At 35.4% G+C, this 15,293-nt stretch overlaps 1 protein-coding gene across 2 annotated transcripts in view; it reads left to right on the top strand.

Moving 5' to 3' along the window:
- REV3 (recovery protein 3) overlaps window positions 1-15,293 on the top strand; it is a 182,596-nt gene that overhangs the window by 30,511 nt on the left and 136,792 nt on the right. The window contains exons 4-12 of one of the 2 annotated variants that reach the window (XM_089801635.1): window positions 6,885-6,934; window positions 7,091-7,203; window positions 7,880-7,922; window positions 9,268-9,336; window positions 10,371-10,902; window positions 11,003-11,094; window positions 11,234-11,513; window positions 11,640-11,722; window positions 11,836-13,843. In XM_089801635.1, the coding sequence (XP_089657761.1) occupies window positions 6,885-6,934; window positions 7,091-7,203; window positions 7,880-7,922; window positions 9,268-9,336; window positions 10,371-10,902; window positions 11,003-11,094; window positions 11,234-11,513; window positions 11,640-11,722; window positions 11,836-13,843 (3,270 nt within the window). Of the gene's footprint in view, window positions 1-6,884; window positions 6,935-7,090; window positions 7,204-7,879; window positions 7,923-9,267; window positions 9,337-10,370; window positions 10,903-11,002; window positions 11,095-11,233; window positions 11,723-11,835; window positions 13,844-15,293 lie in introns of both variants that reach the window. The other variant, XM_089801634.1, reaches the window with a different exon arrangement.

Genomic DNA, 15,293 nt, shown 5'->3' with positions numbered 1-15,293 from the left:
TGTTAGTTACATCAGAACTGGTTGATTACTTGCCAAGGCTTTATGAAATGCAAACCATCCAAATGTTATAAGAAATTGGTGAAACTGAAAATTGCTCATGTTATAGCCAAGTCTAGTTTATTACAATTTAAAGAACATTCCATGCACCCATTATTGAATAAAGCTTAAAGATACAATAGCATCATGAAATAGAAGGTAATTTGATCACATACATAAACATACATCGATTACATGAGTACAAAGGTAAATTACTAAATAGTAGCCGAAGGAAATAGTAAACATAGATATATAAATTATAAAATCCATGAAACCCAATCAAAATGTATATCCATGATATCTATCACATCAATAGTCATCATCCAATGTTCCGAACATATGTTAAACAAGAAGTTAAAACAAGTCTATAGCTATGGCACCTAGTCCTCATCCTCGTCCTTAACGTCAGCCTTAGAATAATCTATAATATGTCTCCTAGTAAGGCGTCTAAGGTAGGTCGTAAATGACTGATTAGCCATAGCCTCTGCGTGTGAGCCTTAGGTGCCTCTAGGATCAATTATAGTCTTTGCTAGTGCCTGTGAGGTGCCACTAGGATCAATTGTAGCTCTTTGCTCCTTTGCTGCGATAGCCATGACCTTAGCCTCTTTGTCTACGTCATCAACCCACTTTAGGTCCTCATCATCGAAGACAGGATTAGTAGCATTAGTAAGCCACTCATACTTTAGATCAACCTCCTCTAGAGTAATCAGAGAGGTGTCACTATCCAAAATCTCCCTAGTCCAAATGCGTAGTTTCTAATGCACAAAGACTAGTTTATTCATTTTCTCCACAGATAACTTGTTACGCCTTTTCGAGTGGATGTGCTCGAACATGCTCCAGTTGTGCTCACATCTAGAAGCGCTACATGGCTGGCTCAATATGCGGATTGCAATTTGTTGAAGGTTTTTGGTTGAAGGCCCAAACATTTGCCACCATCTATCTGAAAGAGAAAAAGAAAAAAAATATTAGTCTCATTTAGAGCTTTATAGCTAGAAAGTTAGAAACTAGATAATAAAATTAAAATGCAATGTGCATAAGGCTTAAGCTGCAATTTTTACCTGGCTGCAACTTTTTATGACCTTCTTTGCAAATTTGGCCTGAAAAAATGGGCCCTGTTTTATTATTATAGGCAACCATCTCAAGCAATATATATGTGGGAATAGTGGCCATCTTCGATATCATAGTATATAGGCCACTGATAACTTGCTCGTCTTCCTTGAAATCATCACGGAAATGGAATGATGGATTGAGGTAATAGGCTATTGCATGGATGGGTCTTTGAAGCTGATTTTGCCATCTTCTATCAATTATGTCCCAAATGGAGCCATACTGTCCTCAACTCGTACATATTTGGCTCTAATGGCCTCCTTGGCCCTATCCATGCCCTCATATATGTAGCCCATAGCGGGCTTCTCCTCGTCAGCAACTCGTAGGAGGGCTACAAGGGGCTCAATGACCTACAAAAGAGTTAAACAAAAAAACAATTGAGTGAAAAATAATATGATCATTAAAATGTGAAACTTTGCGAAGTTGCAGAATGAAAATAAAACAAAAAAATGCATGACATAAATTAATTTATAAATTTTAAGGTTTTAAAGTTTGAATTACTTTCACAATCTCCTTACAAGGGTCCCAAAACCTTCTTCATCATAAATGCATTTTGTTGCATCTATCCCTGCAGGGGTGGTAGCAAAGGAGGAGGAAGTCCATTGTGGACCAACAAACATGCACCTCAAAGGTAACCTTGAATTCAACAAGGATTTTAGTGTGATAAAATTAGAGGCAAATCTTGTGATTCTGGGACGAGTCAACTGCTTTCCCTCCTTGTATTCCCTCGTAATGCTGAGGACCAAGACATGATTATAGATGAACTTACAAAGATTTTTTTCTTTATCAACACATGATTTCACCCATTTAGTCTTCCTAATATCCTCTAACATGAGGTCGAGGCAATGGACCCGCACATGGAGTCCAACAGATTCTTGGGCGTCTCTCCATCAAAAGTTTTTCAATAGCAATTCAAAATTAACTAGTAAAAATTTAGATGTGTTGAGAAATTTTTAATTTTTAAAAACTAAAATTAAAAATTTAGAAAGTTAAAATTTTACCTACAACGAAATTAGTTGCATTATCAGTCACCACTTGAACAACATTGTCTGTCTCTATAGACTTCAAAAACGTGGTGGATCCTAAAAGTGAAAATAAAACAAAATAATTATTATTGACCAATCAATAAAACAAAATTTTAGTTATTCAATAATCAATTAATAATTTAATATATTAAATTATAGACTTTGAGAAGTAGAGGATGATGAATTACCTCCACTAGAAACAAGAAATTTAGGAGTCTTATACCTCCTATTTGTCCATCCATTTGTCATAATGGCGCAAGCCCTTTGGCTCCATATCTTTCTATGGTCCTCCAACTCAAGTTTCATTTCCTCAACCATTTCTAGTAAGAGGGGGCCACTCAACTGATCTTTAGTGGGGGCTTTAAACCTCGCATCACAGATGGAAACCGCATCAATCATGCCTTGCCAATAAGGAGTCCTGTCACATTTATAAAATCATTTAAATTAGCATATTTCAACATCAAGTTAAAATTATAAAATTTTATTTTGGAAGTTAAATTTTAAAAATTAAAAGTAAAAGTTAAAACAATCAAATATAAATGAACCACTTGGCTGCAATAAATGGAATGTTGCAGAAGAACCAAAACTTGCAAATTACTCTTCTTCCAGCTTCATGGATCTCTCTATTCCAACCTAAGCTCTCAAGTGAGGGTTGTGCACGAGGAGTGGAATGTGGAACAAAAAAATTGTCCAACCTTGATTTTCTGACTCTAGGACAAAAGGTAATTTCAGTACTACTATCAAGGTTAGCGGTGGCACCAGTAGCAGGAATAGATGTAGAAGCAGTAGCACTAGCAAAAACACTAGGACGATAGGGCGAAAGGGAAGAACCTTCTCCAACACAACCTACTGAACCTAGGGGTGTAAAACTCGATACATAAGCAATTCCAGATGAGGGTGGACGAGAAGTGGAACCAATTTGAGCTAACTCTGCTAATTGTTTCTCTCTTAGTTCCTTTTCTTGTTCATATTTTTCTAAGGCAACATAACAAAAATGTTTAGCCTCAGCGGTTGCAACTTTACAAAGCTCAACATCATGTCCACATATGCCAACATTATGGTATTTCAATATATTTATCCCCTCACTATTAATGGTCTTACAAAATAAGCATTTTTTTTGATTGCTACCTCTACTCGGAAAGTCTATGATGTACTTCCAACACTCATCTTTTCTATTTCTTTAGAGAGCTTGGGATTTTTAGCTGGAGCCGCCATTATGAGTAAGGAAAAAAATGTTTTCAAAATATCAAGGTTGCTGCAATAAGACATTTTAAACTAAGAATTACTATTTAAGCATTGTATTTTATGAAGATTTAATTTAAAAGAAAACCCATAAACATAGAGAAAAAATTCATCCAAAAAACCCATAAGCATAGAAAAAAAAATCTAAATCCAAAAATTCAATTCTTACTTCTTTGAAATGAGTTAATAAGTGTTGAGAAGAGTTCCTATAAACTCCTTGATGATCTAAATGCAAGTATATAGCTGCTCCAATGTCACAAGTGCAAGCTTTTCTCCTCTTCTTTTCAGCTGGTTGCAAAACAATGGCACTCTATTTTCCTCTCTCTCTCTCTCTCTCTCTCTCTCTCTTTTGTTTTCTCACATTAGAGTGTTATGAAAGCCCTTTTAAGGTTATAAACAAACGATTTTTTTTTATATAAAAAAAGCATTTTTTTTTAATGTCCAGATTTTCCTAGCCGAGGCTAGGCCATGGGCATTGTGATCCGCAAGTCATGACCTGACCCGCGAGTTAGGAGAGTCAGGCGAGTCAGCCCAGTTGATTCGCCGAGTTAGGGTCAGGAGTCATTTGACTTGGCCAAGGTAACATGACTAGCCAACTCGCCTAACTGGCGGTGAGTCTCGTTACTTTGTTTGCAACACATTCTTCGATGGCATTATTACAGTTTCCATCTTTACATCTTTTTTATGTGATGTATTCTCTTGCATGAGCTATGCTGTACATACACTACTTTAAAGAGTCATCCTTTGTACTTTATCATTGATGATAAATTTGATGTAATCCTTTTGTACTTATAGTTTAGGAATTAACTTGTGAGAATTAGTGCACGGGCTTTGGTTGAGGCTTGGAAAGTAACAATCTGACATTGATGAGTATCCAATTGATGCTCAAGTAGGTGCCTCCATGCTTGATGTCTATCATATTGCAGTGATTGATTCATCATCAATTCTTCATTGAAATCAATATCTAGTTTTGTCCCACTTTGACATTCTTGGTGCAACATTGGCTTTATTTTTTCTTCATATCAAGGAGTATTGGTCAGCACCTTGGACCATCTTTTTTGGAGATTCGACATTTAGTAGGGCTTCATGGTCTTTTCTCTCCTCCCTTATGAGGGGAAACTTTTTCCTCATTTGAGATTTTGTCCTCTTTCTTTTTCAGAGTTCTGTATTTTATCTCTTTTGGAGGGGGGTTTTCTCCCATGTGGTTTGCTCCCTTTCTCCGCTTTTGAGAGATTGATTTTCTTTTATACATGGGTACCTGGCATGGCATAGTAGTTGTGACTCATCTTACATTGTTATGTTTTGTACATTCACTTTTAACGCACTTAAAGAGGACTGTTGGTGTAATTAAGGTACTTTGCCCTTTTTATTTCTCACCTAGGTACTTATTACACTTAAGTTTACTTAGGGACCACATAAGATCTTTTAGGAGCATTTCCACTCTAGGTGGTGTTATTATGTTATCTCATTGCACGTTACATGTTGATTCCACCTTTAGTGCACTTATTGCTTCATCACTCTCCACCTTTGTTTCACATTTTGCACATATTTTATTACATGTTGGAGGATGATCCATCTCTGGTGGACATTTGATTTCATGTTGGGTGGGTGATAAGTTGTTTCTTGATTATCATGTAATGAGATGATAACACTTATCATTGTCTCATTGCCTCCATTGTACTCACCTTGGCTATGTAATCAAGGGGTCTTCTATGTAATGATCATCCCATTTAAGTTGTTTCCAGCTGAATTAATCAAGTTATTGTATTGCCTTCTTGGTGAGAATACATTCTTGTTATATTATCTCTCTCTTGTTATTGTGCTTTCCATTGCCTCTGGATCTTGGATGGCTATCTTCATAGCCAAATCTTACATGTTTTTACGCTAATTGCCTTTCCTTTTATGTTTTTTTATTACACTAATCTCTGCTACGATAGTGCATTCGTCTTTTATATTGGCAGACCTTGATTTACAAAGAGTGAATATATTGATATATTTTGTTTACATGCTGTCTGTATGAAGTGTAGCAGCTCAAGAAGTATTTTCTTGTCATAGATCCTGTCAGATACTGTTACCCTCCTTTTTCCAGTGCCTTTTATTAAGAATCAATTTTTTATACAAATTCCAGCAAGTCTTTTAAATTAGTTTGTTGTTCAAATCTGGAATCTTCAACAACAGTTTTAATCTCATGATTGGAAGCACAGTTCTCTGAATGAAGCACAGTGGTGGCTCAATCTTCGACTTGGTTGGCAATGATTCTTGATTATGTTTATTATTTATATCCTTTTCACTCAAAATTATCCTCCTCACCGGTTTCTTGAAAGGATGGATATGTACCTCAAAATCACTCTCCCCCCATCTTCATTGACAGTTTCTGTCAGCGTATGAGTATGTGAGAGTTTTTCTACTATCATATTATTGTCCATAATTTTGAGGATTTAAATATATTTCTGTTGTTTCTTCTTTTGTGGAGTGTGTTTTGGTACATTTGTAGTCTTAGGTGGTTTAAACCTATTATAAACAAGAGCTTGTAGGCCTCGACCTTTTAATTTTGTTGGCATGACAGCGACACTGGCAGGAGGAGCTTCATTAACTGGCTTCAGTGGATGATTACTTTGGCTTAGCCACTCCAACCTATGTTGTTCCTGTCTTTTGTTTCTGAATAATGGATGCCTCACTTGAAGACTCAGCTTCTTCATCTGTAATTCATTTGAAGTTGGCATTTTCATGCCTATTCATTTGAGTTTTGTATGCTTTATACGTTATACAACTCAGCTGGCTGTTAAACTTTATCGGCAGCTTGAACATAGATGGTAATAGTTCAATCTTCTCCTAATTATTTAATATTCAATCTATGCTTGGGTGTACAGGGAACATCTGAGCTCGTTTGTAGTATTTGACTTACACCTGAATAAGTATGTATTAGTTTTTTGAGCCACAAATGCTGCCCACTTATATTTAATCCTTCTCGCAATTCCCTGTATGTACTTTAGGCATCAGAAATCATTTTGTCAAAAAATAGTTGTACCATTTCAGATTCTGTATTTTCTCATAGATTCTACTTACACTCTATTGTTTGAAAATTTGAAAAGGGTTACTGGGTTCCTATTGAGATTGGATAGCTGCTAATGAACAGTGCTTGCCTCTTTATTGGGAAACCAAAGACCACTTTTGAAACTGGAGGGTATTTTATGCTTTGAAAATGGTTTTTTGTTTGCTGATTTTTTAAGTGGATACTCAAAACTCTTTTCTTTGCAAGGACTCCTTCAGATGTAATACTTCTTTTTAAATATAAATTATACAATCGAAAAAGAAAATCATTTGTTTTTCCATACAATGTTGAGTTTTTGTCATGGTTCTATGGATTTTTCTACATTCTAATATACAGCGGTGTTTTGGAGTTTCAATGCCTTGAAACATTTTATGCAACTGTGTTTTAGGAGTCTCAGTAATGTTCTTCATTGTTTTTTTCAGGCTATGCTTATGTTCGTCTCTTGGCCTCTGCTATTGAGAAAGCTATGAAGGTGTGGATTACTTACTTAGCAAAACTAATCCGCTCAATTGTGCACTGTGCCGGATACTCAAATTTTTAGAACTTGTTATATTGTATTTTAGCTTGCAAGCATCTGATGAACTTAATTTTTTTCTGGTTCTTATTTTTTGATACTGTGGAACTTCAGCTGAGCAGTGGCATTGGTGCAAAAAGGCAGCATGTTCATAGCTGCAGTCTTGTTCGTGCTAAGAAGTTTTATGGTCATTACTCAAATGATCAGTTATTTATTAAAATCATTCTGTATCCTTCAATGTTCTAACCATTTTGTTTGGATATGTTAACAAATAAATCAAAACAGATTTCCTCATCATTATTGAGAGACACTTATGTTTAATATGTATGTGATAGAATAATTTGATGGAAAATTTAATTAATTTGTCTCTTAGTGGTAGTCATGACTATCTACAACTTTTGTGGCTCTACATTGTTGAACTTTTTATCCCAAGTGATCAATGAGACTTACTCCTTGTGGCAATATCTAAACTTATGAATATTTCTCATTGTATGGAAGTACACAGGCACTTGATTCAATTCACTTGAGCCTTATTTTCTCACCTCATGTAAACTAAACTAATTGTGATGGATCATATTTTCACTGTTCTTGGGCACTTGGCTTGTATTTTGCCTTAGCCCAGCAACATTCACCCTCTTCCTTGGAAGTCTATTTAACGCTCCTAATAAAATTTTCTTTGAAATACTGCTATTTAGTATCTAGATGTTTGATGTAATATTGAAGATTGTTTTTAAAAATATTTGTAAAATTTGATAGTTTTGGATTGTAAGTGTTGTTTCAGCTTCATCAATTTATGTTTTTTTTCTTGCTTTTCCTTTTTTTGTTAAAAATTATCAGACTTCGTTCTTTTTTTTGGCTATTACATAAAGGTTCTTGGTTTTTTGACCTTAATGCCAAAGAAAGATATTATCCAGATGACATAAATCGTGTAGCTGCATTGCTTCTGGTAAGTTTTTTGAATGTTGGTCACAAATTTTGTTTTGGCTTTATCTCAATCAGAATAAAATTGCATGTTAGCTTCATGCTGATGATTATGGTTTAGAATTTTCATTTTATCTCAAATACAAAAAATAGAAAAAAATATTTATGCAATAGTATTGGAATTATTTCTTGCTATATGTAAAATTGCATTCCTGAAATAACTATTGATGTTATTCAATTGCAATTCAATATGTATGTTTGCTTATCACATTGATTAGCAACCTAGGTGGTTCTTGGCTATCATTATCTTTTTCACCTAAAATTTTTGAGTCAGATTACATAGTACATAAACTCACAGAGTATACAAGATCCAAGGCTGCCTAAATTTCTTGCCTTTATGACTTAAGCAAGGAGATCAATATTTTAGATTAATTTTTCTCTGTTTTTTGGATTTTTTTCCCTGGTAAAATCTGAGTCATATTACATGATACCTAATAAGCAATGTATGAACAACGTCCAGGGCTATATTAAAATTTGCTTTCCCCTGTGACCTAGGTAAACAGATTAATCATCCCAGATTAAGCTTCAGATAAAAATATATAATGGATGCACTATACGTTCTTGGCAGATGGAGGGTTTAGCATCTTAAGTCAAACTCTGTGGGCTTGGCTGTGAAGATATTTGCTGAGTCATGGTCACATAAGTGCACTATGGTAGGTGATCACCGGTTACAAATGGTGCCAAAGTGGATAATTCTGTCATGGTCTCTGCCATGCATTTCTTTCCATAAGGATAGAATATCAACCAGGGGTCCATAATAGGTTGAAATTCACATAGCATGTAGTCTTTGGTAGTAGGTACTATAATATTGTTAATCAGCCAACCACACATAATTACATCACTTACTAAAGTTGCTCTTCATTAAATATTTTATTCACACCTTTATTGAATTCACTGTTTTTGTTATCTCAGAATTTTAGAATAGGTGTTATATATTAGTTTGATAATTTTCCTTATGTGTTTCTTGGAGGCGATATCTTGTATTTGTTAACTTATATACCACTTGTATAATATGTTATACGGATATTATTATTATGTTTTATATGTCTGCCATACTACAATCAGCTTCTGCATGTCTTATGTACATTTTTACATAATTGTATCATCTATCTTAACTTAATATGACAGTCTTCTTTATTGAATGCATTGCTGAGGCAAGCTTTGTGTAAGAATCTAGCAACGAGGCATCTGTAATCTATAAACTGAGAGCTGAGAGATTGATTTAAGTGCTTTTTTATTCATAATTTGTCTTGATTTCCATTATGTGTTCTATAGTATTTAAAAAAATTAAAACGATGGATGTTGTGCAGGGTGGTGGGATACTGAATCATGTTTTTCAGCCTCATGAATCACATATACCTTATCTTCTTCAATTCTTGGTAAGATTTTGTCACTTATTCTATGACATGACGTGAATATTTCTTTGGCTGGAGCAAGACTCAGGCATTATAAGTATAAATTGTTAATAGAAACCATAAATTTCTTTTTATTTTAATTTAAATTATAATTAAGTTAAATTAAGAAATTGATGTTATTTAAAATTAAGTGATTAATATTCTTAAATTTATTAATGTCTAGTTCAATTTAATTTATTTTTAATATTTAGAATTCATTATATGGTTTTGGAGTTAAGCTTGATGGCTATTCAATATTTATATGATTTATTTAACATTTTATTTTATTAGCATATCCTATTTATGGCATCTCCACGTACCCATCTCCTATTTAACAAGAAAACAATTTCATACCATTAATGTTATGCAGTACCTGTTCCAGCCTCCTGGCAGTTATGGTAATTGATTATCTTTATTGAACTTGAATGCTACAGTTTGTCTTCTATTACTATTTTGCATGCATTGTATACATTGATTACAATCCGTATGAAATAGGTCATATACTTCTATAATCTATGCGGCATTTAAACAAGAAAAGTCTTTTAGTTCTAGTGTCTTTGATTTATGTGCCTGAGACTTTTGTTTTGTCCCCTTGGGTCAATGACCGAACAAGGTAAACTCTGTTTAGAACTATCTTTGGAATTATAGTTTATTTTGTAAACCAATGTTTTTAAAATTTTTTACTCAGTTTATTCTAATGCTGTCAACCTAAAAGGAATATAATCGATTATCTATGTTGATCTTGAATGCTAATGTTACTATCTGTTGGCATTTTGTAAAGTAATCAAAATTGTTATAAAAGCACATAGTCTCTTGCTGCTTTTTAGTTCTATCTTTTAGGATTTTATTCTGTTTTGCTGGTTGATAAGAACATTATTGCCATACGAAATAGAGTTTGCTGATTTTGTATTTTTAAGAATTTATTGTTTGTCTTTTAGACCAATGTTTCTACAATTTTGTTTAGTTAGCTCTTATGCATTTAACATAAAAGGAGTTATTATTCTTTTTGCATTTTACAGATTGACCATAATTTGTATGGAATGGGTCACATACATTTATCAAAAGTGAAGTTTCGCTTTCCTTTGCCAGATGGTATTCCAAAATGTTCTAGTCTTTTCAGGGATGTTGCTTTAAAGCTCAGAGTTGGTGGATTGTCTATTGATGATAATTTAGTTGCATTAGATTCTGAGCAAGCCTGTTATCAAACTGAAGGTGAACCTGTTACACCTAGTCCTGTTGGACATACTAAATCTTTCAGAAGGGATGAAAACTGTTATGGAAATGAAGTTGAGCCAATTACCCCCAGTTCACTTGAACATATTAAATCATCTGTAAGGCATTGTAGTAGCAATTCAATTGGTGGGGACAACACAAGTACATCCAAGCCTGTTAATAACCACTGTGAACTATGGCTGAGATCAAAAGTTCCCAGTGAATGGGTTTGGTCATTGAGTGTGCCAGATTTCATGGAGGGTTCTCCAAGCCATGGAAGACAGCCACTGTATAAGCGACAGAGCACCTGTGATCTTGAGGGAGATACGAGTGTACAAGGTAGAGACAAACTTCAGAGATATTGTAATTATGTATTTTTGAATGGATTCAATCGAGAGAGAAAAAACACACTCCAATATCTTATAATGCTCTTCTGCAGAAATTTTGAACCAGCATCAACTAATGTATTTTCCTCTGTCTCAAGCTGGACCAGAGGTGAAAATGGTTCAGTCATTAATACAGATTTGGGAGGTTTGTTTCTCGCAATCTCTTGCAGAGTTAATTCATTCTTGTAATTTACCAGTAGCCATATCTTGAACCAATGGTTTTTCTAATTATCAGTTTGTATGCTAACTAATTACTAATTTAGTGCTTTGTTATTCCTTTTCAGGAGGAATGCTTGAGAACAGGTATGGACATGGCTATAGGAAAGGTTGACGATCAGAAGCCATCTTCAGAAAGAGTATTGAAAACCCTTTCACATGGACAAGAATATCATAATTTATTGTCAAAACTCGTTAATATGGATGAGCAGAAAACAAATTATTCAAAATACTCACTCATGTTGTCACAAGCAAATGACACAACAGATCGAAATAGAGAAATAGTGCAAGGAAAAACTGATGGCTCAAATTCATGTGAAGGGCATTTTCCATGTCAGAGATCTATGGGTATGTATGATCAACTGATGAAGCATACACTAGCAGCAAATAACAAAGATCTCATACCTGAATGCTCCATGCCCTCTCCCATTAGATCTTTGGATGCAGCAACTGATGCAAGAATGCTTGTTCCAGGTGAGAAAGGGTTTAATAAAGTTGAAGCACTGGTTGATGAGGATGTTATTAGGTCTCAAATGACACAAAATACTGAGATGAAGGTATTGGTCTAGATGATCTCTATTTTTGTATGGTTTTACTTTTCCTTTTTGTTGTTTTTCAACATTGGTCATTTAACCATTTTATAGAAGAATGGTAAGATTCTTGTTTGCAGGATGTAGATAAGGAAGCAATTGAGCTACTAAGATGGTTAGCATCGTCTCAAGCTAATACCGGAGACAGAGAAGATGAAGAAATAGTTTTAAGTCAGTTATTGCATTCTGATTCGATAGAGAGGGTTCTGGAGATGGCTTATACAAATTTTGAGGATGCATCACAGAAAGAGTGTGAAGAGATTCTTAGTTCAATTATAGATGTTGAAGATTACACTAAGGACAAAAGCAATCATCTAGGTCATGTAAGTGGAGTAGGTGTTCCTGAACATTTCGATAACGTCTTTCCACCTCAAAACATAATTCCACAAGTGGATGGTGGGTGGGATGATATGGTTGAAAATTCCAAAACTGCTTCTTTGTTGGATAAGAGGAATAAAAAGAAGAGAAAGCCTATTTCAAAGACTTCTGATAATATTTCATGGGGTGTATCTACTACATCATCATCTGCGGATGATTCAGTTGCGAATCAAGCAGTGTGGGGTTCATTGCCTTTGTCGAGCAAAGGATCTTTCAAAGACACATTCACTAGTGAAAGTGTGCCTTTCATCTCTAAATCAGCATTAGAGGAATATAATGGTGCTAATAGTTCAACAAGTAAAACTGGTTTTGTGCAAAATCTTGATGTTTCTGTGACTAACTTGAGGGAGGAGAAATGTTCAGTAAATATGGGAAATGCATATGAGGCAAAGGAGTTGTCCTTGAGGGACCTAATGAGAAAAAAGCGAAAAAGCAAGACTGAAACATTGGAACTGGAGCATTGTAATGATTTGGAGATGCTGACTAAGGATAGGGAAACTCAGTATGGTGCTAAATGTAAACACAGTATGAACATTTTGGCGAAGGAATGTCAAATAACTGGAGACATACATGAAAAATTGAGTGGTGATACTCCTCAACAGTGCCATTTATCCATGGTTCCAAAGGACCGTGGCTTTATACAGTCTTTTGACTTAAAAGAATGCTCTGGTAAATACGGTAATAAGGTGGTGGATGACAACATTTTTCGATGTGGGCCACTGCCATTGGTGAAGCTGAAGGCAATTGAACATACTGTGGAAACTTGTGGGGAAAAACATAATGAATTTGGAAGAGATATTTGTAATGAAGAAGCATTCTTTCCGAAATCAGGGACAGAGGTTCCAGTTGAAGATTTGTTGAATAATAAACAGAAGCAGGCCGAGGCTGACAATTGCCATGGTCAGACAGAGTGTCTGAGGGAGATATTTCAGGATAAATCTGACATTAAGTATAGTTGCAATGGCATTGAGCCCTGGGATCCTAACAATTTGCTAAGAGAAGAGTACAGCATTGGATCAGGTCTTTTCATGCCAAAGGACTCAGTTGTACAATGCAATGAGATTGAAGAAAAAGCAAAAGCTGCATGCCCAGAACTGCAGACTTGTTTGCAATATGCTAGTGATAGTGAAGACTCGTGTCAGAGAAAATCCACTCTAAGGAAACAGGTGGTAGATACATCAAATGAAATTAATCAGGTTTCTCAATGCAATCCACATAGTAGCAGCTGCAAAAGTGAGTATGGTTGGCACCAGCAAATTACACCTACTGCAAGCAAGGAAACACAGCACTGCTGTGATTATCTTCTCAATGATACTGGCTTCGAGCAACCTTTAATTGAGAAGAGAAGTTTGGTAGGCACATTGGAGAAGCCTGCTGATGAATGTCAAGCACGTTGTAAAGAAAAGAGGCTTGAAAGTGAAAGTGAGAATTCGTTACATGTTCCTGGAGAGAAGCTACAACTTATTGCGAGGGATGAAATTGATTCTATTTTACCAGAAGACAGAGAATTATATTTAGAGAATCAGAAAGGTTGTTTTGAAGGTGATTTGTTTCCCTTGGGATTTCATAAGAAGCCACCAACCAAGGATCAGATAGAACTAGACATTGGAAATGGTAACCTCACAGCTGTAGAGCATGGTGGAGTCTACTATGGGAATTTGGAGGATCTTCCTGATGTATCTGTTGTGATAGCTGGATCCATTTTTGAGGGTAAGAATTATGTCTTTTAAACTACTGTTTGGCTATGGCTGAAGTTCGTGAATTTTGTGTTTTTATAAATCACATGCAAGTTGTGCTCATAAAAACTAAGCAACAAGCCCAGTAACTCTGGTTCGCCTGCCTGGAACCCTGGTACGAGTCCCGTTCGAACTGGGTTGATTTAAGTCTGATTTGCCTGTGGGTTTGGACAGGGTTTGAACCCTGGCAGGCTGGTTTGTCTGGGCCAAACCTTGGTCAAACCAGGGTCATACCAGGGCATACTGAGGCGGATCAAGTGCAAACCAACATTTCCACCTAGAAACATTCTATAACTTAGTGCAGGAAACAATTATTACAGAATTTGAATAAGATCTTTAACTTTATAAAACAAAATTTGCTGAAGTTCAGATATTTATTTCATCAAATACTAGTTCTCAAGATTTCTTCATGTGAAATTATTTATACAAATTGCTGATAATGACCCCTGTCCGATTAATTGCAAGCTCTCTATATTGATAAATAATATTTTAAACATTAAACAATATCTTCAATAGGCGAAGGGAGTTGCAAGCTACTGTTTTAAGTAGGATGTTAATTACAAACAAACAAACTCTTTGTATAGTGAAAAACTAATAACCATTTAAGGACTTTTAAAGAAAATGTGTTATTGGTGCAGCTGATCCCATTGGCATTGGCACTGTCTGTGAATCAACTAATGTATTTGATGATGAAGAAGAAGAAGATGAAGATTAAGATAATTTGTTAGATGATTGAGACTTAGTGTAAAGTTTGAATTGTTGAATGTCAATGTTTACCGTACGGGTAAATAGATTAATGCATACAGACAATAAACAAGAACAACAATACTCCTTTTATTACTCGCATATGCCAAAGAGATTACATAATGCTTCTAATGATGATTACAATGATTTCCCACGGTGTACATATATTATTTTGAAGAACCTTCCCGAAGGGCCTTGTCGGCTACACAATATTTACCAACGACATCATCCTGTCGGCTACACAATATTTACCGACAACATCATCCCCCCCAAAAGAAAAAGTTGTCTCCGGATAAAAATTACAAAATATCTAAGATAGATTAACAAAATAGAATACATTAACTGACTAACTACAATAAGATAGATCTGTTTCTATCACACCACTCTCACATTTGTCCCATGCTTGCACCAAACTGGTCTCCAAACCACGTTGCATCTGTAGCTTGTGCTAACACAATACTGGTTCCTTAGCTGACCTTGATAGCCACCCGTGCCACTTTCTCTGCTTCCAACTCTTGGGTACCCTGAGCCAAGTGTCTTTGTATTGTCTTCAACTGGATGATTAGCTCCTCTCGAGCTCTTTATGCATCCACCAAGACAACTTCACGTCCAACACCTACTCCAAGTGCCTCAAAGCGTATCAACCCTCTCGAAAGGCTTGCTCCATTGATCTCTCAACC

The sequence above is a fragment of the Cupressus sempervirens genome, chromosome 9 (genome assembly GCF_028749045.1).
Source record: "Cupressus sempervirens isolate cs-2001-9-10 chromosome 9, ASM2874904v1, whole genome shotgun sequence".
Taxonomy (NCBI): Eukaryota; Viridiplantae; Streptophyta; class Pinopsida; order Cupressales; family Cupressaceae; genus Cupressus; species Cupressus sempervirens.
This window is presented reverse-complemented; position numbering and strand designations above follow the sequence as displayed.